At 41.0% G+C, this 27220-nt stretch overlaps 1 protein-coding gene across 1 annotated transcript in view; it reads right to left on the bottom strand.

Moving 5' to 3' along the window:
• Positions 1–18590, bottom strand: part of LOC137291234 (nucleolar protein 4-like) — a 121685-nt gene extending 103095 nt beyond the window's left edge. Inside the window, exon 1 of the mRNA XM_067822531.1 lies at positions 17949–18590. Within this exon, the coding sequence (XP_067678632.1) occupies positions 17949–18263 (315 nt within the window). The 5' untranslated portion in view covers positions 18264–18590. The remainder of the gene's footprint in view (positions 1–17948) is intronic.
• Between the last annotated feature and the right edge of the window lie 8630 nt (positions 18591–27220).

Raw genomic sequence — 27220 nt, 5'->3', positions numbered from 1 at the left:
AGGTTATGAGTTTGTCGAGAATTAGTCAAATAAATTAGTCATTTGTAAATCCGGATTTATAGTTCCAAGCGAGTGTGAGTATTAACGCCATATGGAACACAAGCAGTAACATCACCACGTGTCTCCTTGCTGCGAGAGCTGAACACGACCTGATACAGGCCGTTGACAAAACTTTCCTTCCACGTAGTTATTGAGCTGGCAAAACTAGAAACATGGCCAGAATCTGACTAGAGGCTCTGACAGAAGAGATAATCTCGGCATAACTGAGATTCTGATTTATACGGTATTGTTTTCAAGCACTACATGTTGATAATAAATCTCATGACATAATAGCGACACATCGCAGTCACATGCGCAATCTGTATACTAACATCGTACAACTAATTAAAGAAGAAAAATCTATCGGCCGTTCCTAAACGTTTAATGTCTCTACAGTACTTATACCCATGACGAAAAAATCTTTTAACCCCTCTCGGCTTTTCTACGTCTGGAAAAAATGCCCATAAACATATGGGAGAAATCTCGCTTGAATTTCAAGCAAGAGGCTTAACAAATATTGGAAATGATATAAAAATCGATAATGAGCAGCAAATCTGTTGCACACTGAAAGACAATACGGCCCATGTCAATCCTGTGGCGCGAGAGAGAATCTAATCTAATCTACGCCAGAATGTTCAGCGAGCGAGGCTATGTTTTGTCCAATACTGAGGGAGAATGGTTATACTGTTATTATCGTTGTCGGCTCACGCACACATTTGCTCTAACATTTGTCATCAGGAAAGTAGTATCTGCATGTGAAAATGGCGGAAATCATAGGTTTTCAAAACGGAATTAATCTGCAAACATGTTATCTGCTCCGTGAGACTGTGATTGCCAAATATCTGAACTGTATCATGCATTATGGATAAAGAATCGTGCGCCAGCAAGCAAGGCTCTGTCAGGTTTATTCACCATTTGGAGAGTCTCACAATAGAAAATTATCTTAATGAGGTAATCTCTCACGTTTGAAACACAGTACATAGTTCTATTGATGTAAATTAAGCCATTCTCGACAGTATTAATATAATATTCGACAGGTTGAAAGGTTGCATAAATATTGTATTTTGTTAGGTTAACGTTCACTGGTGGCTCCAGATGTGGTATTTAATAATAATTAGAATATTCTGTTAATATATGAATGATATAATTTTATACCCTAAATATTAGAAAGAAAGGAATAAATTTATTTTGCTACATTTATCAATACAACGAAACAGTCGTTCAGATAGTGTCTGTGTAGAAATTCTGCAGACCTGATATTAATCTCGAAAGATTATTCGAAACCATGCAAGAGTGTGTCCTCAAATAAATTTATACGAAACGCATGCTTTCACATTACGGAAACGTGGTTCTTCTCATTTTGTCCGTCAAAGCATTAACAAAGTGTCGTTAAATCTTAATTTAACTTCCATACCTAATGTTTCAAAGTGTGCTCAACTTTCTAGGAACCATCGGAGCAGAATCTACCAATGTTGGCAAGTTTTCTCGGGCGGAGAGACACAGTCCCAATCCTACTTGAGATCGGCAAACCTTACCCATGATTTACCAACAGTCGCATCTGGTCTGCCTTCTTTACAAGAGCCCGACCAGAGCCAAAAAGACCTCTGCGTGGTCCGCGCAAGCCCCCAGGGGTTGCTGTTGTGAGGGGTGAGGACATTTGCGAGTGGGCTCAGCAGCTGAGGGGACAGTCCAGCCGACATGTCATATCTCGCAGGCTCCCCCCAGTCCCCAGCTTCACATGCTGCTCCCCGACAGCGTTCCATCGAGACAACCCTGAAGAAGGGATCATTATCCGTGAAGGAGGAGGAAGCATCTGTGCACTAGGGGATCTTAAGAAATCCCACGAAAATTCTCGATCATGCGAAAAACCTTCTTTATTTTCAGGTTCCTAACGGCGTTTGTAAGGCTTATTGATTGGGAAAATCCGTGATAAATTTTGAAAATGTACCACAAGCTTCGTATCTCGAGGCCGAGGACCTGATATGCGTTATCGTGACTTTGAGTTGCGGGACTTAGTGAAGGGAGATGTCCCTCATGCCGTTGCAGTAATATGGTCCATGACGAGGCAACAGCGAACAGGCTCGGGTCAATAGAACGAAATTAGTCACTTATAATGTAATACTGATTTGAAAATTGGAATTGAAATTCTAAAGCTTCGTTTGAGCTCAGCGATGTCGAGAACACAACCGTGCGAAAATGAAAACTCCGTTAAGATCATACATTATTAAAATTCAATGTACATGCTAAATCTTTGGTGCTTAGAATCTGGTTGAGGTACTTAATAAATCAGAAATATTTTCTGCTCAAATTTATATTTAGTTGAGCTTGCTGCTTCGAATATATTTTCACTTGCTGTGATGTAAACAAGGTGTGAGGCTTTAACAACACGGTTTTACGTTGCACGGCATCTAATCATCACCATCCGTTCTTCAGTTAATAACTGTTGTATGAAGAAATGTGGGCTGAAGATTAGTAACAAAGATTCGAACCTACTTAATCTAGCCATTGGTGGTTGCAGACACCTCAGTGTACCAGTAGTTACTGACGGAATGGTTAAAGTATTTAGAGCATCTGGTCTGAATGAGTATGGTTTTACGCCGCCTTTCGCAGTATTCCAACAATTTCATGTCGGTTTGTAGGAAACATTTTGTTACACACCTGGGTAAACAAACAGTGGCTATTTGCCTTTACGGTCAACGTCAGTAGGTGCGAATACAGGTGAGGTTTCTGAAGCAATTATTGATGAAGTGAGATTACAGGTACGGGTTGGTCAAATTAGTGTGTGGGTCGAATATTACATTTAGCATCATTCCAGCAACATTACAGTGAGGAAAAACAGAAATGGACTTCACACATTGTAACCATATGGGGGATCGAACCCGGGCTTTCGGCATGACAACGGCTGTGTCAGCTGACGTAGCCTGAGGAGACACAATAGTCATCAGGTGTAATATTTAAGAGGTGTCAACGGCTGTGTCAGCTGACGTGTCCTGATAAGACACAGCAACCATCACTTGTATTATTTGGGAGGTGTCAACGGCTGTGTCAGCTGACGTAGCCTGAGTAGACACAGCAACCATGAGTTGTATTGTTTGGGTGGTGTCATCGCTGTGTCAGCTGACGTACCCTCATTATAAACAGCAACCATCAGTTGTATTGTTTGGGAGGTGTCATCGGCTGTCGGCTGACGTACCCTCATTACAAAACAGCAGCCATCAACTGTATTCCTTGGGTCAGCTGAATGGAAGGTGTGGAACCCTGGTTTAGCATTCAATACACAAAACCACAGGGGCCTTCAGATGTATTGTAGGGTAGGTATGTAACCCTGGTCCATTCTAATACACAACACCACATTGGGATCTATAGATGTATTGCAGTATGATGTGAAACCCTGGATCAGCTCTAATACACACAAAAAACCCAAAAAAACAAACACTGGGGCCTACAGATGTATTGTAGTGTAGGTGGGTCAGCTCGAATAAAACACAGGGATCTTGACATGTTTTTGTAGAGTAGGTGTGGAATCACTCTAATACACAAAACCACACTGGGGTCTACATATGTATTGCTGTAAAATGTGAAACCCTTGGTCAGCTCTAATACTCTAAACCACACAGGGACCTCCAGATGTATTATAGGGTAGGTGTGAAACACTGGGTCAGCTCTAATACACAAAAACACACCGAGGCGTACAGGTGCACTCTAGAGTAGGTGTGGAAACCTGGGTGTTATTCAACTCGCAAAAACACACTGGGAATCACAGATGCAATGTTGAGTCTGTGTGGAATCCAGGGTCAGCTCTAATCAACAAAAAGCACTCTGGTTCTTACAGATGTATTGTTGGGTAGGTGTGGAACCCTGGCTCAGCTCTAATACTTGGAAAACACAAGCTGCCTTCAGCTGTATTGTGGTGTATGTATGAAACCGTATGTCGGCTCTAATACACAAGACGTCAAAGTCATCAATATACTCTTCATGAATATGTCCACTAGTTATGATGATGTCAAATGTTTTGGTGTGTTGATGTCAAAGTGGAAGGAGAGACCCAAATTTGTTGGCGTGGAAGCTCAAAAGCAATTTATTCAAAAATCCAAAAGTACCAACAGGTATCAGTACACCACCCGATCTATCTTTGTGCCATACTTGGTGAAATAATAGTGTACAGTTTTAAGTTCTGCTTCGGAAAAGAGAAGTACCGCCCATTTATGTCGAGACCGAACTTGCTGCCATAAAAAACACAATAAATAATTTATCCAAAACTACCAAAAGGCACCAACACACCACCAAATCTATGTGAAACGTTTGGTGAAGAAATATTGAACAGTATTACATTTTTGTTCCGAAAAAGAACACAACTACTAAATTCAAACTCGAACTTGTTGCCATGGAAACGCAAAAATATTATATTCAGAATTCCAAAACTACCAAAAGGTATCAGTATATTACGAGATCTATCCATGTGCCAAGTTTGGGGAAGAAATAGTGAACCGAATTGGAGTTCTGGTCCGGAAAAGAGCACATCCACCAAATTCAAAGTAATAACATATTTTATTCAGAATCCAAAACTACCAAACGGCACCAGTAAACCTCCAGATCTACCTATGCGCCAAGTTTGATGAACGAATAGTGGACGGTTTTGAAGTTCTGGTACGGAAGAGACGAATGTGCACGGACGGAGCGCATTTTAATATCCCCCGCAAAACGCGCTGCTGGGGGTAAAACACACTGGGATGAACAGATGCACTGTGGGGTAGGTGTGGAACCCTGGGTCAGCTCTAATACACAATAACTCACTGGGATCTGTAGCTGCATTGCAGGAAGGTGTGGAACCTTGGGTCACCTCTAATAAACAATAACTCACTGGGGTCTGCAGATGCATTGTAGTGTAGGTGTGGAACCTTGGGTCAGCTCTAATAAACAATAACACACTGGGGTCTGCAGATGCATTGTAGTGTAGGTGTGGAACCTTGGGTCAGCTCTAATAAACAATAACTCACTAGGGTCGGCAGATGCATTGTAGTGTAGGTGTGGAACCTTGGGTCAGCTCTAATAAACAATAACTCACTAGGGTCTGCAGATGCATTGTAGTGTAGGTGTGGAACCTTGGATCAGCTCTAATAAACAATAACTCACTGGGGTCTGCAGATGCATTGTAGTGTAGGTGTGGAACCTTGGGTCAGCTCTAATAAACAATAACTCACTAGGGTCGGCAGATGCATTGTAGTGTAGGTGTGGAACCTTGGGTCAGCTCTAATAAACAATAACACACTGGGGTCTGCAGATGCATTGTAGTGTAGGTGTGGAACCTTGGGTCAGCTCTAATAAACAATAACTCACTAGGGTCGGCAGATGCATTGTAGTGTAGGTGTGAAACCTTGGGTCAGCTCTAATAAACAATAACACACTGGGGTCGGCAGATGTATTGTAGTGTAGGTGTGAAACCTTGGGTCAGCTCTAATAAACAATAACTCACTAGGGTCGGCAGATGCATTGTAGTGTAGGTGTGAAACCTTGGGTCAGCTCTAATAAACAATAACACACTGGCGTGGCGTCTACAGATACATTGTAGTGTAGGTGTGGAACCTTGGTCCACTCTAATAAACAATAACGCACTGGGATCTATAGATGTATTGCAGTGTAGGTGTGAAACCCTGGATCAGCTCTAATACACAAAAACACACTGGGGCGTACAGATACATTGTAGGGTAGGTGAGGAACCTTGGGTCAGCTCTAATAAACGATAACACACAGGCGTGGCGTCCACAGATGCATTATAGTGTAGGAGTGGAACCTTGGGTCAGCTCTAATACACAATAACACACAGGGGTCTACATGTACATTGCAGGAATGAGAGGAACCCTGGGTCAATTCTAATACACAATAATACATAAGGTTTTACAGATGTATAGGGTGTGAAACCATGGGTCAGCTCTACTACACAATAACACACAGAAGCCTTCAGCTGAACAGGCAGAAAATGATGAAGTCATTCAAGTTTTCAAACTCCTTTCAAATTAAAATTCGCTAACTCCAATCCCAGTACGGTTTCAGGGTTCAACTTTTTCTACTGGCTTTGCCTTTGGCCTAGTTGTCTCGATCTCAGATATCAGTCGACCGATACAACAGAAATACCAAACATTCATTTCCCATATTCGACTAATCAGTGACAAGGGCTTCAGGTACAGGACTGAAATCTACATCCACAGCCCAGGGAGAGTTTTATACAGTCTTGGAAATTATGCCTGTTGATTTCATAATCGACTAGACGAGGACTAAATCGTTTCTTCAGGCCACAGAGGGTGAATAAAGTTTAACGCCACTTGGGACGGATTTTTAGCTATATCACCTCGTGTACGTTCAGTGAGGGAGAGAAGCCCGATGTAATGCATATTTCAGCCGTTTACAACCAAGCACGGGCATTGTGCTAACACGCCAAGAAACGAGAGAGTGAGTGAGTATTGCTTAACGACGCACCAGCAATTTTACAGCTATTCGCGGCGAGAGAGTGTCTCATATTTTACACAATACGCTGAACAATATAAATGTGATGTTGAAAATCACTAAATATAAGTCGTATTTCACATTCTTAAATCTTTTGTTATTATTTTTAAAAGTTCTTAATTTTTATCTAGAAACGAAACTGCATCCAAATTCACAACCAGGGGTGTCAATTGTGTCCAATGGATAGCAAGTGACGGCACCATAGACCAGTGGGTCTGTGCTCGTGCCCCTCCCAGGAGTGCTTGCATAAAATACACCTGATCAGATCAAGGAATACCTTTGAATTCAGTTTGGATTGTCAGCTCTTTGAAACGTTTACACATGAAACTGTATGTTGGGGGCGTTGAAATTTTCATCACATTCTACCGGGTACCCATGTGCAGAGGAAACAACGCCTCCGCTGGTCTCATGAGCAATGTACAAGCCGAGAACGCGAAATTCATTCAATTTCAGTTATGTTTTGACGGGTTTTACACTTTGAACTTTCGAATAGAAACTGAACAAGTGCCGACATTTCAAAAACAAATGTAAACCCAATAACCACTGTCCAACTATAGCTGTATAGTTTATATGAAATAAGAACGAGCCCCTTTCAATAACTGACAAGAAACTTGAAACTAAGATTAAGCAAGCAGTTAAAACATAAACCCAGTGAAGCCGCAAGTCTGCAACCAAACAATAAAAAAGAAAACATTATAAATATTTGATAAAATAAACAGCTATCCAAATACATTGGAACATTTATCAACGGAGGGAAAATATTAACTTTTCGATAGTCACACGTACCTTTTGGAATCCGATTTATGTTATGTTATGTTATGTTATGTTATGTTATGTTATGTTATGTTATGTTATGTTATGTTAAAAGAAAACATTATAAATATTTGATAAAAATAAACAGCTATCCAAATACATTGGAACATTTATCAACGGAGGGCAAATATTAACTTTTCGATAGTCACACGTACCTTTTGGAATCCGATTTATGTTATGTTATGTTATGTTATGTTATGTTATGTTATGTTATGTTATGTTATGTTATGTTATGTTATGTTATGTTATGTTGAATGCACATGTAGTTACCTGTCAATGTTATTTCTAGTTGTTTTATTTTTACGTATAACCGACCGCCGAGGTCCAGATTCAGGTATCCGAATTATTCGGTTGTCCGAACAATTCAATATGAAAACCAAAGTGTTCAGATAAACGAGGTCTGACTGTATGGATGCATCGATTAATTACTACCAGAGACTCAACAATTGCAATCTATCGATAATTCAGTGCATCGTTACAGTTTATTCTCGGAAATGTGACAACGCTGAGAACAGTATAGTTTACTTTAACGGGGTTCCAATGTATGCAAAGTGGGAGATTTCTCATACCCTAAGGCTTTATTCCGTGATCCAGACTGGTGTTTATCTTAACGTATACTACCCATAGACTCATTGGAGTAATTGTAGCCACTTACTTCTCTCAACTGTACTGAACTGAAGTTTGCAAAATATTCCATACTGTTCAAAAGACCTGTTATGAACTGATGTATTGGAAAGCAAATTCGTAACGTTGAAAAGATTATTGTCGTGAGTTCAATTATAAATGATGAAAGTCAGTGAAAATTGACGAATCGTTAACAAAAATACACCAAATCCCAGTAGTTCACATGCATGATTTTTGCACATGCTTTTCGGCAATCGTATGCATAATTCTCGCGTAGTTCATCTGCATGAAGTTTGCATTTGGTTGAGAAAAGCATCTTCGGTACAAATATATATATGTCCAAAACATATTGTGGGTGCTTTCAGTGAGTCTAAACTTTTGATGGGTAGTATATTCACTTGAAACGTCACAATGTCACGTATTCAGTGACTTGTTTTCAGTCAAACGGTACAAAAACCCGTGATGTATTCGCATGAAATGATGTTTGTGATTATTGTCTGAGCACCATCGACCGACATGTTTCCACGATAATCGAAAATCAGATCAGCCATAGTAATGTACACCATAAATTATACCGTACGTGTGTTGACAGCCCTTACTCCTGCCAGGATCAGATAAGTCTAATATACATGTATCAACTCCTAACAGCGCTCGGTGGCATCTCTTAGGTTTTATATTTCCACCGTGTTCATTTAGGTGGAAAATGACATATGGTTCAAGACAGGGGTCATTGTTGACCGGCCAATCGCTAATGACCACTGGCTAATACCGAGAGACAATGCAGACTTGGGAGAAGCCGGCTTGTCAGACTAACTTACATCAATGTGTATATACTAAATCTGTTTTGGGGCACAGATATCAATATTACTCACGTTTAATTCGGACATGAACGAGTGGGCTACCGTTTGCTGGACAGTGGAGGAGATAGGACTGACTATCCCTGCACAGAGCTTTCAGCCCGTGAGATATTTAAAGGCATTAGAGTCCGTCTCAAGAATAATCCCCGAATGTGCAGAATCTGTATACACGATAAGTCCCTTTGAAAGACAAATTACTCGCGAGGTGGGATCTGGCTTGTCGCGAGGTCATGTCCATATATGTTTGTTTTCTTCTGTTTATTTCATCTCCCGATTAATCTAATCAGACGCTCGACTAGAAAACAACTTCATCCCTTGTTGAGTTCGATTTCTGAAAGCTTTCATTTTATGTATCATTGGATTGAGTGTCAGTGCTTATACAGTCGTACCAATCCACAGCTGAATTTAATAAATAACTGTTTGAATGAAAGAAAAAAGAGTTGGCTCTTCGACGATATTTTATTTATTTATTTATTTATTTATTTATTTATTTATTTATTTATTTATTTATTTATTTATTTATTTATTTATTGACGGGATATCCCTCACATATATACATTAACACGCACACGCACACGCACACGCACACGCACACGCACACGCGCACACACACACACACACACACACACACGTGAAGCCGCCATCCCCAGTTCCACTATCATCCCCATCCCTCCCCACCCAAAACTGTACCATCTACACTACTACTATTTAGTCAAAGACAATCATAGTTATTTCGAATAATGCTTCCATGTAAAATAATATTCTTATCGAGTTTCAAAATGAGCCTGGTAATTGTGTATCAAATTCCAATAGATCATTTTGAGGCATATCTTCAAATTCACAGCTAATGACCATGTAAGACTGGAAACTACCTGACAATCTGATTACTAATTGTGTCTCATCTATCGCGTGTACCATAACGTATTGACCGTGTCGGGTCCACGCCAAGCATGTAATTTCTCTTCGCATTATCACTTTACGCAACTTTCAATGTGATATCAATAATTCGATTTATTGAACTTTGGACCTTGTACATTATCGATGCAGTTTATTCTATAGCAAATATTATTGTTGCTTCACTTTATTTATCAATTTCTAACTTAAATAAGCAATAAACACGTACAGTCACTTTGAATGTTGTTATATGTTATATGTATTACATACCATTACCTCAACTCGCACCTTCAGAGACAATGCTATCATGTTATCTAAACTCTCGCGTGCCTGTTACATATATTATTTATATTTGGATGGGAGTGCTTTCAATGTTCTTTCTGAGGGATAAGGGTATGGGGGTGTCTGTATATATATCTGACCTTTTTCAATTAGCAATATATTTTCTACATGTCCGAGTTGTAGAAGTTGTGCTCACTCGCACAAGCGCGCACACATACACGTGCAAACAAATTGATCATAAACATTCACGGTATCAGAAGGCACTCAAGTTCACATGTGTTTAATATGCAAATATGGACATCGTCCATACACACTTAACCATATAGACAAACCACTATAATAACATTGCTGTCTGTAGATGTGTGAACAAAATGTGTGTTGGGTAGACTGGTGCTACCTGAGTCGGGAGGCGAGTGGGCCTACACCCCTTTACCTATAGTCTATAACACTATGCAGTAGCATGCGATTTTAGGCTTAGAGGTATGGGTGATGGAGCTGGTCGAGTGCCAACTAATAGAAAGCATGACGGCTCTGAGTCTGTCATGCAGACCCAGAAGCAAATATATCCAAGGAAGCTCACGCAAGTCTAGCAAAACAAAATGGCAAGTCTAGATTATCACAGCTTAAAGCTTCCCGGCTCCTTTTGAGTATTTGTTACTTCTTTTTATAAGAGTTAGTCCTGCAAAATATGTTTTCAGAGACTAGATGTCAGAGACTGAAGTAAAGAAAGTCTCGGGGTTCCTTTTAATTATACACGTGTATTTTATTTCTTTTACTCTGAGAAATATGTTTATGTCAGAGACTATTTGCTAGTCTACACGGCTCTCTTTCTCTGTCCGGAGAACCTATTAATCCTAATGTATAATTCATAATTGGTATGAAGTTAGATAGACGCTTAGTGAAATATCCACGTGCGTTTTATTTCATTTACTGTGAGTTTTATTTTTTCTTTAAAATGTGTTCATTTCAGAGGCTAGTTGCTAGTCTGGATTGCTTTCTCTCTCTGTTCGGATAATCTGTTAACCCTAACTCATAATTCATAAAGGTAGACAGACACTTGGTAAAATATAAAAGCGTCCAAAAGGCTAGTTTGGGGTGTGGGATGGGATGGATCTGTAACATGTCAACGTTGTCATTTACACGCGACTCAGTCGCCCGGTGCTATCATCCCCACAACATATCATCGCTTCACCTGAACTCGAGAAAACTAATCGGAAGACAACTGATCCCACTCATTCCTCACGTTAATCAAATTACTTTTGCTTTATTTATGTATCAGTATCGTCAGGTAACGACGGATAGTTTCAGGAAAATAGTGTCATATGTAACTTAGCATTCGGTGATATTTCGTTTTGCCTTGATGCGGTTTGCACTGTTTGTCCTATCTGTTGAACCCCCCTTCACCGAGTCTTACAAAGTTCAATTTCATTTTATACTTAAATTCAGATTTCGTATGGAATTTAAGTCATAGGTTCATCGGGTAGTATCAAACCAATTTTCTCCTGGTGGTTTTATGAAAGAGCATCATTTTGATCAACCTAGTCTCGTTGATCTGACATGACAACTTCAATAGACAAAAGCACGAGTTAACTCGAGCCAGATTGGTTTGTTATGGATAATGATATGACAGTAACTTGTATATTTGATGATAGATCTTGGGGGTAAATAATGTCTGAAACAAACTTATAACACCAGTATACAGATCATGTCTTGTGTATGAAAAAATATTTTAATCTGAAATTTGATTGATGATGTTGCAGGTAAACCGCTCTCTCTTTACATTCCGTGTTCATTACCAGTGTGCACTGTCTTGGTTTATGTTGCTTAATCTGGAGCTGATGCTTCAAGACGTCATTATCTGACTCCGTGATAATTTATCACAACTTCACTTCCCTAAAAATATTTCATTTCTGCTGATGACCTTTAACTACACTGGTGTCAATGATGTTATCTGTACAAGTATAGAGAAGTAGAGAAATGTACAAAGTGTTCTTTCGGAGATTATTATTATTATTATTATTATTATTATTAAGTATAGGACATGAACAACATCTGATATTCACACTGTTTCGGCTCAAAACTTTAAAACGATATTTACTTGTATGTAAGATTTAGAATCAACAAATTACCACCAATAAATGAATTGATCTTGTTTTATCGTATTTTTTACAGTTAATAGAAGTTATCAATTTATTGATATACTTACATTCTTGCTTTGTCTATATTTTTTTAATCTGAAACATTTTGTTATTTCGTAGCAATGTGTGATACTGTGTTCCAAATATTTAAGTCAGTCACCGGAAAGCACATGTCTTTGGACTGGCGTTTCACAATTACTACTGTCGTCATTTAATGCAAACTGTGAAAGGAACTTTTACAGATTGTGTCAACTGCTAATTTTAGCACGCATATCCATGTGTTATCCACTGATCGTTCATGATGGTTTTCACACGTCTTAAAAAAGAAAATGCTAAAACCGTTGCTTAGTTACAAGCTGAATATCTAGACACCTCAGAAAATGTGAAACGGACATTTATGAAATATCAAACAGCATATGCTAAAGTTTTCTTTTTTATATTTCGCTAATGCATATAATTTGATAAGATGAACATGTATGCGCTGCTTATAATATTCAAGCAGGAATGGTTGTAGCTTTTATTAATCCTTATTCAGTAATTATGAATGAATGTGAATATGATATCTGAAGAATAATTTCCCATAAATAATTTGATGATATGAAAACGTAAAGAAATTGTCAGGTATATGCTTCAACTCAAACACATCCTAGCTCAGATATAAAACTTTTCGTAAATGCATGCTCTTTTTGTATTTAATTCAAACGCACTGTTAATCTTCTTCTCCACCCAATGTTGAATGAAATAGTTCAATCTTTGCTGCTTCATTCATAGCTGTGGCAAGATCACTGTTATTGAAAAACTGCCTTTGTGTGGCCAGAGATAGGTTCTAGCCCTTCGTGTCCATTTGAAAGATCAATACGCTGATAGACAATGATTCCCAGCTTACCGAGAGTACAATGCCCAATGTCCACCCAACACAGCACTAATTTGGGAGAGACATTATTTAATCACTCTTTTACATAACCACTATCGATCGGATCTTTTGGTCAGAGTCTCCAGTTTGGGATAACACCGGCTTGTGATTAGCGTCACAAATGCTCAGACCTCCGACTCGGGAGTGACATTGTTTGTTAGGTAATAAGTGATAATTAGGTAGGGACGGTTATTACAAGACGATAAGTGCAGTGAGAAAATAGGACCATGGAAAACAGCACGTCGATGAACCTCTGTAATGGTGCCACGTAGAAACATGGCAGAAGCGAGCTCCTGATTACTTTTGACAATAGATAATATAGGTTAGGCCAGGACGAGGGGTGTTGTGGGGTCGTCATACACCCATGAGGTCCCAAAGATTTTAATTCTGCTTGTCAAAATGTGTAATTCAGTGAACAGATGCTGTGTTCTGTTTAAAACTGGGACATATTTGTTAAAATATAAAAAATATCTTGCATTTTAATTTGGAAATGGGGAAAGATACAGCCTGAGATTGATGAAATTGAAACAAATTATTCTGCGATGAGATAAGGATGAATGCAAAGTTTATGCTGAATCTGCCGGCCGATGAAAGATAGTGGTAGACACAGTATCAGCTACATGAACTCTTTCAGGGACTCATGTTTCATCATGCCTGCCTCGAATCAGAAACATTGTCAGACGTCGTGCCTGCGTTTATTTGTGTTCATAGGTACAGCCTTTAAATATATAAATAAAAACATGTCGTCCATAATTAAGATCCTGGTTCAAGGCAATAAATACTATTAGTAAACAGCCCCGTGTGAGTTTAAAACATTCGCGGAAATTAGTTTTACCTGTGTATTTAACATAGTCGGTCACTGGATAAAACATTACGATAACGTGATCTTGGAATTGTCGCAATTATTATTGACATGCCATTTTGGCATACAATAATAAGGAGTAACTCCGGTTATTAACCAATATTATCACCATGATCATCACAGTATTCATCATCATCATCATCATCAATACTATTATCATTATCATCATAAGATATAACTCTTTGTATATTGTTATGTGTGTAATTTATGGTGAAAACTGTTTTATTGAAATCTGAGAAAAGATTTGAGCACGGAAACGAAAGAAATGTTCTGCCTATAAACACGCGTATGTATATATTTTCTTGCTTCGTCAGCTGATGACATGAGATGGGCACACGGACATGAGAAAGCTGCATTCAACATCGCTCGAAGTCGTCTCAGATCATTATGACTATTTATGCATCCCCAGTTCTACATGTCAGATCCGTCAAACTTCCGACTCGGACAATCGGACATACAGATGTTTAGAATTTTTGGAACAATGGATGACATCCCTTTTTGTTAAGTGAAATAGGCAGCCGACGACGTACATGTGGAGTTCGTTCAACGTTTACTATACCAATCCGCGCAATGTGGAATGTATTGTGATATGGACACCTAGCGTGGAGTTTCATTAGTGTCAATAAATCTTGAAAAGGCCCAGAAGCGTTTAATATGAGATAACATAATCAGAAAAAGTGTTTGTATATTTGATATAATACGACAAATTATAATATTTTCTGTTCGTGTATTCAGGTTACAATGTGCATTAATTTTCAACTGCTTTGGGTGTATCTAAAGCGAAACTACGAAACGAAATAATTGGTCATCCTTCTACATTGGCCGTCAGCATTTATATCCATCGCTAATATTACATTAGGTTTTAAAAGATGGGGTTGACGTTATTTCCTTCCCTCGAACATTAGGAGGTTTATTGTCTACTAAAGCCTTAAAAGGTTATATAATATTGTTCTTGACCATGAATTTAGTGAAAATTCGATTTCACATTGTCATGTTTAATTGTTATAATCGATATCATTTAAAGCTGCCAAATGTAAAATTAAACCTCACTTTTTGTTATACATGGACAATTTAACCTTTCTGAAACAAACACGACTGTTTTTGATATTGAAACCCCAGTCATTTCCGATATTTATAATAACCCGTTATGACTAATCATTTACTGCAAGGGTTCTTGCATTGACATAGAAAATGCATGTATCTTCGTTGTAGGAAACGTATTCACTCTAAAATCCATGTTCAGTGCGATATTTCAAAACCTCCTGTAAAAATTTGTTTTATCTCTCTGTTCATCCAATCTTCAGTTTTTGGACATTAGATGTATTGGTAATATTTTTCTTTTTCTAATTTCAAGAGTTTCACAATAACTCACAATCTAGATACCGGCAGAATGATTGCTTTTAACGTTTTTGTGAGTTATTTGTTCCCTGGACGTATCCCGCGGCGGGCGACTACAACCGTCGACCATGTTCTCCTGAAGTTTAAAATTACTTCGACTGTATATTATAGATCCTTAATAACTGTCGACAGTTGAGTAGTTTTAAGTCAATTATCAGCCAATTTTCCGTTCATTTTAGGAACATTTTGAACTTAAAAAACGCTACAGCTGTAAGGAGATATAGATTATGAATGCAAGCCTAGGTTTAGCCGAAGGCAGCGAGTTTCAAGTTAATTGCACAAATCTCTAAATGCTGTATCGTCGAGATTAAATTGAGGACCCTGTCGCTAACGAAGCGGTGAGAGTTGGGACATAGGGGACACATCACTTGAGCGGGATGGAATAAAGATGGAAAATATTGTTGTAACGAGTCGTTGACAGGAATTCTTCAGGGAGATTCTATTGACATTTTGGACGAACCTTATCAAAGCAGACAAGGGCTGATCTGCGGGAGGAGAACGCTTTCAACCGCAGAGAAAATACGATTTATCCATTCTGTGAAATGGCTTCTGTACTATGGGTTCGACCTGCAATTCTTCGAACACTGAGATTCCTGCTAGTCCCCCATGAAATCGGCCGGATGACGGAACTCTCGTTGCCATGACTACTGAGTGACGATGCTTGGAAGCAAAGCAAGTTACATTATACATCGTGACAGTTCGAGATGGGATAGTGCTCTCTGTCCAGCCTGCGCGTTACATTAAGGGGACACCGTACCCGTACAGTCATCGTCTCTCAACTAATAGCTTTCTCAAACATCATTGGGAATGAATCTGTAAATGCTAAAGAAACTTCCCCATCCTTTGGTGTTTCATATCAACCAAGATAAGGGCTTCGGTGCTCGTTTGTGAGCCCGTATGAAAGATGAATCGAAGCGAGCAACACAATCGTTTATCTCTCTCGCACAAATTACCTACAAGCTATGTGGCGAAGAATTATTCACATGAAACAATAACACACTCATCAGGGCATGTCTTATGTCAGACAAAGACCCATGATTTTGCTAATTAACTTAAAGCCACGAGATTCGATGGGCGTATGTTGGTGATTCTAGTTTCTATGGAAACCTTAGTTATATGAATTTTATCAAGACGTTCCCCAGCCTTCGTGTGACACTGCAGCAGTCAGACTGCGGGGCGGGGGGAGCAGAGATGAGAGAAGGGGGAAAAACTACCTGGTCGTTGGACGCGCAATTAGGGCCGACTCGGGACTCTTCAATAATCCGCTGCAACCTGAATACTGGCCTTTAATAGGACGTATCTGTGCTCGGCCTTTGAGGCAATGCGATCCCAGTTATCAGAGCTGGAACATGGGTCAATTTTAGTCAATTCGATCCTCTAAAATCTGTCCGAGACTGTCTCCTACGAGCTCGAAATAAGCTCTGTGAAAAAAATAGAATTAGCATAATTCTCCGGCAGCGCGATGCCCATGTTGGTGATGGGAGAGGTACGGTGGTTACAGATGGAAGCGTTCTGTCTTGATTGCGACCTATCGCCTATTCAGTTTTATTACACCTTGTCCTCTATCATGCTGTTACGTCACCGTAAACTTTCTCAGCCTCCGACAGAGTTTATTCAATGGAACCTACACACTTACGGACCCTCTCATGTTAAGAAACTAGAACCGCTGCCCTAATAAGTCCGGATACGACTCCGGGAATACTTGTCGGGTCAAGGGGGTCGCCAAACGAGACTTGTGAAGTGCGGGGCTTCCTGAGTTTGGCGATTGCCGGTCGGTGGCCGGTCGGCCGTCTTGCCGGGCTGGTTAGATGTCAGAACGGGCTAGAACGGGAGCTTTTACAATCGATAGTAGTGGAGAAGGGTTTACGCTGCCATCACCCACCGTCAGCCCCTCACTGACTGATAATAGATTCAAGTCCGTAGTGCGTGAATTCAATTTCAATTCATGGGATCCCTGAGCCCCTAGAGAATCCCCGTATTTTACGGGACATACACCAACGGGTGATTTCAATCTAGCGTTTATGAACAATTCTCACTATCTTTATTACAACAAGCACTTTGCATATCATCTTTTTGCCAATTGAGTAGCTTATCTGTCCTGTGTCATCTGTGGGGTGACCCCGGAAAAGGGTCTTCCCGTAGGGGGATAGAAGGGTTCGGGGCCAGAAGGACAACACAAATTACTATTCTGTTCATTATTCCTAGCAATAACACTCGAATTGAGCTCAAACTTTTAGTGCGGGGTTATTGTGATTTATCAAATAGCGTGATTGGGACCTGACAATCTGCAGTCTGTGGCGTATTCTACAGTGCCTGTCCCTGTCAACCGGCTTTATGGTCGCAAGCTCGGAACTGATCGGGACAAAAATTAAACAGGGAATTTGAGGAGATCGAAGTGAGATGAAGTTATTAAGATTGAGGAGCTAACGTCTTCTCCAATCTGCTCTCGCCCGATATGGGGATTGACGGACTAGCGGCGAGCCGATATCAGCCCTACGCTGGTGTAGTGCAGCCTATCTGAAAATCGAAGAGATAATAAGTACTGTCATGCAAACAGTGCCGCGCTAGGTGGACACAGGTGTAGGGGGTGGGGGTGGAGAAACAAACATAGACTGATTGCCACTTACCTGTACGCGTGATGGGACGTATAGCACTTTCTCGGCATTGTTGTAAGACAATCCATTTCCAGGTATGGGTCCCAATCGAAAACCTTTGGCTTTAACCCAAAATCTAAATTTGGAGTTCTCAGCTGTTGGTGGTTCCTCCCCGGCCAAAATATGCACAATGCGGGTATATTTCTTCCTTGTAACCGTCTTGGTCTTACCGCTGTCTCCATAATTCTGCAGTGCCCAGGTTTGGAATGTATCGTACATTATGTCTTTGTTAAGATCCTGCCCGCGTAATGCAGCAGACGACACACTGGAAAGAGTAGCAGACGACATTGTAGAACACAGGGCTAGACTGTTGTGATTACGGCTTCATAAGCATTCCTATTCAGGTATACACACACAAAATCGTCCTTCCTCAGTTGCTCGTCCAAATGAAAAGCTTCCAGTGACCACGACGGCAGAACACACGCGAGTCCGGAGTAATTAGCGCATTCGGCAAGTCTGACACCTAGGTAGCAAAACTGTGTACCAATCAAGACCCTTCGGCGCAGCTGTCCCATTTAGGAATACAGGAGACCCGGCATGCACACAATAATGGATCATTGATCTGGGGAGGAGGCATCGCCTGGAGAATCGTTAAGAAGAAGTGTGAAGTTTGGTTTTGTAAGTTGGCATGGCAGTTGCGACGGAGATCTCCTGCAGGTCGTGGTGATGTCCCGCCTGCTTGCCTTGACGACGGCCGGGATATGCGAATGTCGTATGGCGTCCCAGGCTGAGGGCGGGACTTAGGGGGAAGGTTGTGGGAAGCTGAGGGGTCACTGGCCACCAAGCCCAAGGCTCATTTCGCGTCGTTTCGGGGTTGAAGGGGTCGGGCCTGGCCAAGAGATAATTTGTTTTAATTTAAATGCATTACAATATATGTTTATTCATAAGCTGCTCCGGAGAGGAAAACCTACCCACAGAAATTAATTTTTCCACACAGTATGCATATGTTGTTCTACCATTAGAGTTGCGTAATACAAATTGATGTTCATTAAGCGGAGGTAATCTTCACGGAAGGGGGTTAAAGTGAAAATAATGAGATGGTAGTTTGTGTAAGGTAATTGCGTGGACATATCCCGATTCTAAATTCTACAGAGTAACATTTGTCAATTGTGCGGGTTATGCGTCGAAAATTGGAAGCTTTGAAGCGTCTAACCTGTGTTTTCGTATTAGAACATGTCGAATGGGACACTTAAATCTACCTTTATCGATTAAGTGATTTGTTCACTAGCTGGCTGCTATGGAGGCTCGCGTTGGAACAGACTAGTGTAATGCAAACTATCCCAGCATCAACTGCATGAATGTAAGCATCCCCACCGCTATTGGCCCCGATACCGTCAACAGCATGCCCAATTCAACTGCATTAGCGACATCTTCCCATGGGTCATCAACTTTAGTTAATGGTCAGTTGAAAATAAGTGCTTTAAGACTTTAAGGTCATGTGTATCTATTTGTCATTTTTTAAAAAAAAAACAACTATTTATAAATAACGCCGGAACTGCATGCTGCAAGTTATGTTTAAGTACAGATATGAAAGGAAGTGCATAATTTTGGAATTATGTGGCCATTTCTTCTCAAAACCTTTAAGGAGAGTTGTAAACATGTTTTCTCATAATTTTCATAGCGCCGTTTCCTGTGTAGATGAAGATGGTTTGGTGTATATAAATCCTTCCTGGAGAAAAACAAAAGACATGCAAATCGTTTTATTTCTATAAATAATCGATGCCTTTGCAATAGATGAACATTTGTCTTAGCATGTAAAAATTAGCGAGTTTATTAGATCGCCAGTGCTACAAGATGGATTACGAGAACGGGCAAGGGCTTTTTTTTATCTTCGCGCGAACTACCGCGAATACAGCTAGTTGGAGTTAAAATAACCCGTGCTGTTTGACATGGTTAAGAGGCAGGAATACTTAATGGCCCGTTAAGGCAAGGAAGAACTGGAAACAGCACGCAACTTCGTTAAATATTGTAACTAAGGCCCCGTCACTTGCTAATTACGAAGAAATCGCTTAGTGTGTTATACGAGTAGAATGGTGGTCTATGGTGACAGTAAAACATATGACTGACAGCATCGTAACTGTAGACGATGGGCTTTTGTTGTGACAGGAAAGTCGGGGGATGCATGGGTTTTAAGTTTGATTTGTTGCGGAGGATACAGCTCTGTCTGTAAGCGCTGCATGGGATTACAGTCTTGAACCGCCCCCATTAACCCGTGCAGGGACTAGCGGGGGGTACCTCGGGGAGCAGGTGGTCAGAGCTGGCCGGTGACAGTGGTCATTATTACGGCGAGTGATCAGATGGGCCGTTAACTGACTTCGTACGTGTGTCATTGACTCCGAAGATGATGCCAGTACGTAGGTGGGCTGGTCGCGCTGTAGATAAAGGTGTCATACACAGAGTGCATGGTTTGTCATACAGTCGATGTGTGGCCACACTGGTAGACGAGGTGATCAGATAGTCGATGTTGGGTCACACAGTAGACGGGATTGTCATGCATGAGGCTAGGTTGTCACACAGATGGCGTTGTTTGTCATACCGTCGATGCTGGGTCACACACTAGACGAGAGTGATATACAGAAGGCATAGAGGAGGCTAGGTTGTCACATAGAAGTCATGGTTTGCCGCACAGGGGGGTAAATTGTCCTACACAAGGCGTGGCTTGTCATAGAGTAGGCTAGGTTGTCACACAGTAGACGAGATTGTCATACAGGAGGCGAGGTTGTCACAGAAGACGTGGTTTGTCATATAGGAGGCTAGGTTGTCATACACAAGGCATGTTATGTCATACAGGAGGCGAGCTTGCCATACAGTAGACGTGATTTCCACACAGTAGACGAGATTCACATGCAGAAGACGTGACTTGTCATACATAAGGCTTGGTTGTCACACAGAGAGCGTGGTTTGCCATACATGGAGGCTAGGTTGTCATACACAAGACGTGTTTTGTCATACAGGAGGCTAGGTTGTTATACACAAGGCATGGTTTGTCATCCAGGATTCGAGGTTGTGCGGTAGACGAGATTGTCATACAGCAGGCATGTTTGTCAGAGAAGGCGTGGTTTGTCATGCAGGAGGCGATGTTGTTACACAGGTGGCTCGATTGTCGTACATAAGGCGTGGTTTGTCATACAGGAGGCGAGGTTGTCAGTAGACGAGGTAGTTATACAGATGGCGAGGTTGTCACACAGAATGCGTGGTTTGTCATACAGTCGATGTTGGATAACACAGTAGACGAGACTGGCATACATGAAGTTAGACTGTTACACAAAAGGTGTGGTTTGTCATACAGGAGGTGAGGTTGTCATGCAGGAGGATAGATCGACATACAGAAGACGTGGTTTGTCATACAACAGGCGAGGTAGTCATACAGTTGACGTGGTTGCTATACAGGAGGCGATGTTGTCATACCGTCCATGTTTGGTCACAGTAGGTGGGATTGTCATACAGGAATCATGTTGGCATACAGTAGGCGAGGTTGTCATGCGAAAGATGGAATTTTCACTCAGTAGGGGAGATTGTCTTTCACACAAGCCAAGATGATAGGCGTGATGTTCATGTTATGTCACACAGACGATGTGGTCATACAGCAGCAAAAACGACAGTGTCATAAATTGTACAGTACGCAGATAGTCATATAATGGATGGAATGGCCACACAATGGGCGAGATAGTCATACAGATTGTCATACGATAGATGAGATGGTCACACAATACCCGAAATGGTCACACAGTAGATGAAATGGTGTTACTACAGGCGAGATGGTCAAACAACTGGCAAGATAGTTTCACAGAAGGCAGATGGGCACACAATAAATTAAATGGTCAGACTAAAGGTGAGATGGTCACGCAGTAGGCAGATGGTCACACAGAAGGTAGATGATCACACAATCGATGGAATTGCCACACTTCGGGCGAGACAGCCATACAGTAGGCAGTCACACAAGAGATGAAATGGTCACACAACAGGCGATACGGTCTCACAGAAGGTAGTTGGTCACACAATAGATGAAATAGTCACACTTCGGGCGAGATCGTCATACAGTAGGCGAATAGTCACACAAGAGACGAAATGGCCAGACAACAGGCGAGATGGTCATGTAGCAGGCATGTGGTCTCATAGAAGGTAGATGGTCACACGGTAGATGACATGGTCACTCAGCAGACGAGATGGTCACACGGAAGGAAGGCCGATAGTTACACAGTAGATGAAATGGTCACACTTCGACCGAGATGGTCATACAGAAGTAAGATTTTCACACAATAAAAGCAATGATCACACGACTGGCGAGATGGTCACACAGTAGGTAGATAGTCATACAATAGATGAAATGGTCACACAGTAGGCGAGATGGTCTCAAAGAAGGTAGATGGTCACACAGTAAATGAAATGGTCACACAGCAGACGAGATGGTCTCAAAGAAGGTAGATGGTCACACAGTAAATGAAATGGTCACACAGCAGACGAGATGGTCTCAAAGAAGGTAGATGGTCACACAGTAAATGAAATGGTCACACTTCAAAGGAGATGGATATGCAGTAGGCAGATGGTCACACAGTAAATGAAATGGTCACACTTCAAAGGAGATGGATATGCAGTAGGCAGATGGTCACACAGTAAATGAAATGGTCACACTTCAAAGGAGATGGATATGCAGTAGGCAGATGGTCACACAGTAAATGAAATGGTCACACTTCAAAGGAGATGGATATGCAGTAGGCAGATGGTCACACAGTAAATGAAATGGTCACACTTCAAAGGAGATGGATATGCAGTAGGCAGATGGTCACACAAGTGATAAAATGGTCATACGACAGGTGAGATGGACTGCTATATGTGGAATTTCTTACACAGAAGACGATATTGAAATAGATGAGATGGCTTCATGGTCATACAGTGGATGGAAAGGTCATACAAGAGGTGAGAGGGTCACATCAAAGTAGGCGACATTAACAGATGGCAATTCATTGATTTTCATGCACTTGCTGCGATGACTGATGCTCATACAGTGGTTTAAGTGCTTGATATTCACGCAACAGAGTATCAAAGAAGCTTGACGCTCTTACGGTAGGTAAAGTGCTTGATATTCACGCAGTAGGGGACCTTACACAGTAACCAAGACGCGTGAGACATATACAGTAGGCAAACTGTTTTATATTCACGCAGTAGAAGACGTTACACAATAACCAAGATGTTTGACACTCATACAATAGGTAAAATGCTTGATATTCAAACAGTAGCGGACGTTATACAGTAACCGATATGCTTGACGCTCAAACAGTGGGTAAAGTGCTTGGTATTCACGCAGTAGGGAACGTTACACAGTAACTAGGACGCTTGAAACTTACAACATGAGTCAACCGAGACAACTGGATCTTTACAGACCATCGAAGACGCTATGACCCACTGAGAAAACAATTGACTTGAAAAAGATCTCGAGAGACACCTAAACTCAATCACAGAACAAAAGATCTTAACAGATTGTCTAAGACGTCGTGGCACAACCATGGAGAAATCAGATCTTGTCAGTTTGAACAATAGATCGCACTAGATTGTTCAAGGAACCGCAATTTAAGCAGAGACTCATAGATCTCAACAGATTGAGAAGCCACGACCCAAACCAGAGAACAACAGATCTCAACAGATTGTCTGAGAAGCCAAGATCCAACCAGCGAACAATAGATCTTAAGAAATTGTCTGAGACGCCATCACTCATCCAGGGAACAGTAGGTCTCAGCAGATTTTCCTGAAAGTAACAACTCCACAAGCGAACAATAATTTAGCCAAAGATTACATATTAGTATTTTTATCCCACAGCAAAGTGAAGGACATACACAGGATGTTGCTGATGTTATTACAAATGTCAGTGTTCTTAAGGATCATAATAAAGATCACGTTTTAATAGTCATATCACGAATGAGAAGAAGAAGAATGATATATATTTCCCATGGCTATAGTTCTTCATCATCGTGTAAGCATCCGTCGGCAAGACTGTCCTAGTTTGGGTGTTGTTCATATGTCGGAATCATGAACATGTACGAAGCTCTGATGTCAGGTACGATTCCGTCGAACAGAGGACAATTGAAGACATCATATCGCCTTGCAGCCTGCATGAATCACCGCACACCTGAGGTTCAAGCCATCTTTTCATGATAGCGACTATCACAAATTAATCGCTAGCACAGACCCTCCAACATAGCCAGCATCGTGATTGTCGTCTATTAATATATCGAGTCACAGCCATTGAGAAGAGTCGACGACAACTATCAGTCTAGAATGGACTCATTTATTCTTTATTACTTTCTCGCTCTATTCCAAAGGGCTATATTCGTTAAATGATATATACACTAGAAAACTGACAACACAGTAAGTAAGGAAGTTCAGAAGAACATCGGATGTAGATGTCAAACTTCCAACAGCTAATTTCTATAGTCTGGCTCGGTAATCCCTCGACTTAGCCGTATTCTTAAAGTAAACTAATAAGTAATGAATGTTTGTCTGTAGAACGTTTGTTTTCCATGGTTCTTCGTTTTTCTGGAGATCTGAGGTGTTCGGCTTCACAATCCTGTATTATTTACGGTTTCTGAAAAATGACTGTCCTATTTTGTATCTTATTATCTGACAATAACATGAACTTAAAAGCGCTCTCTCCGCACAGCGAATGATCATAGAACCCAACATTAGCATTTTAGTCAATGGATCGATGATTGTTCATATTTCAGTTTCTATTTCCTTTACGCGAACCATGCAGCCAGTGATGTTCTTCAGGTACAGTTCTTCCTCATCTTACCGCCTGTACCCGAACTACAGCATCAGGACCATGTACTGGTTCCGTTGTGCCGATATTCGTATCCATGTGGTTTTGGTGAACTAATATTCGTATCAGCGTGTCACAGTTAAGCGAATGTTCGTATCAATGGACCACCCTTGAGCGTATTCATGGTCCATATCAGTTGTAACCCAGCCGAGCAGATGTTCCTATCCTTATGGGCCATGTGACCGTTTGTACATATCAACTGTAACCCAGGTGAACATATCTTCCTAACCTTATGGGCCGTATGTCCATATCATTTGTAATCAAGGTGAGCGTATGTTCCTATCCTTATGGGCCATGTGACCGTTTGTACATATCAACTGTAACCCAGGTGAACATATCTTCCTAACCTTATGGGCCGTATGTCCATATCATTTGTAATCAAGGTGAGCGTATGTTCCTATCCTTATGGGCCATGTGACCGTTTGTACATATCAACTGTAACCCAGGTGAACATATCTTCCTAACCTTATGGGCCGTATGTCCATATCATTTGTAATCAAGGTGAGCGTATGTTCCTATCCTTATGGGCCATGTGACCGTTTGTACATATCAACTGTAACCCAGGTGAACATATCTTCCTAACCTTATGGCCCGTATGTCCATATCATTTGTAATCAAGGTGAGCGTATGTTCCTATCCTTATGGGCCATGTGACCGTTTGTACATATCAACTGTAACCCAGGTGAACATATCTTCCTAACCTTATGGGCCGTATGTCCATATCATTTGTAATCAAGGTGAGCGTATGTTCCTATCCTTATGGGCCATGTGACCGTTTGTACATATCAACTGTAACCCAGGTGAACATATCTTCCTAACCTTATGGCCCGTATGTCCATATCATTTGTAATCAAGGTGAGCGTATGTTCCTATCCTTGTGGCCGACGTGAGCGATTACCAGGCCCAGGTGAGCGTTTGTCCATATCAGTTGTAATACAGGTGAACATATGTTCCTATTCTTATTGGCCAGGTGAGTGATTGTCCATATCAGTTGTAACCCTTATGAGCGTGTCTCCTTTCCTTGTGGCCCAGGTAAGTGTTTGGCCATATCAACTGTAACCTAGGTGAGCGTATGTTCCTCTCCATGTGGCCCAGGTGAGCATATGTCCATATGAATTGTAACTCGGGTGAGCATATGTTTCTATCCTTGTCGCCCAGGTGAGCGTTTATTCGTGCCAGTGTCCTGACAGAATTTGGGATATATCTTTATCCGGGTCCCCGCAAAGCTGAACATTATACAATTACAGACTGGTCATGAGGTCAATACCTCGGTCAATATGGGTTGTCGCGGGTCCATAAAAACAGGACTGGTATTGACCGAATTCACCAGACTGTAATTGTTTTATTATGTAATTACCGAAAAAAGCTTCTAAAACCAAAACATATCCATTTAGTCAACGACAAAAAATATTTTCACTGCAAACCAATAACGTTATGTCAACAATACTGTGACATGGAATCAATAGAATGACGTCATATAGCCTGACGCCATAGTAACTCGAGTCAGTATGAGTTTTAGTCGGACATGGGTTGGAATCAAACTGCTTTTCTGTCGACGGTAACGTGACCGTCTAATGACCAATCACTTAGTAGGAAAAATATACTTACATAATGCATGTCCATATCATGTTGTCACTAAACCGGTCGGACACTGCCACACGCTTGTAACATTGAAATTACCCAATGTCTCTATGATGGTTTAGCTTTAATTTTAATAATGTTTGTGATTACAAAAAAGCATACGACGTTGTCCCTCGTGAATGGATTCTGAAGTCTCTTCATTGTACTGACCTCCCTGAGCGACTACTTGATTTACTCAAGTCTGTAATGAGTTGCTGGTTGACTCAACTTGAGATGTACTCGCAAGTACAGGTGCACACGTGGAATCTATTCCTATCAGAAGGGGAATATTTCAGGGAGACGCCTTTAGTCCTTTGCTTTTCTGTCTGTCTTTAAATCCTTTGAGTTATCTGCTGAATAAACAGGAGGGTTACCACCCCGGACCTCCTCAGCATCGATCCCTAACGTCTGTTACTCATCTCTTCTACATGGATGACATTGAGCTCCTTGCCAAAGGAGATACCAATTTGAAAGTAAAGGTTCTCCTTGTCGAATCCTTTTTTAATGACATTGGCATGGCATTTGGACTCTACAAATGTAATACTCTTCATTTGCAACGTGGCAAGGTAGGTAATTATGAACTGAACAAGTTACAAGAGGGAGGAGTTATTCAGCATCTTGTAGAAGACCACGCCTATACCTCTCTTGGAATGCAAGTTCGAAACAAGCTCCAGCATGCCCAGATTCAAGATAAACTTCTAGTCGAGTATAAATCTGGTGCAAAGTAAATCTGGAGCTAAGAACTATATGCTCGAAAAAAGTCAAAGCCACCCATGGTTTTGCTGTGCCAGTCTCTTCCTGTTCCTTTGGA

Source organism: Haliotis asinina, chromosome 7, assembly GCF_037392515.1.
Source record: "Haliotis asinina isolate JCU_RB_2024 chromosome 7, JCU_Hal_asi_v2, whole genome shotgun sequence".
Taxonomy (NCBI): Eukaryota; Metazoa; Mollusca; class Gastropoda; order Lepetellida; family Haliotidae; genus Haliotis; species Haliotis asinina.
Note: the sequence above shows the minus strand (reverse complement) of the source record. Positions and strands in the feature narration are given on the sequence as shown.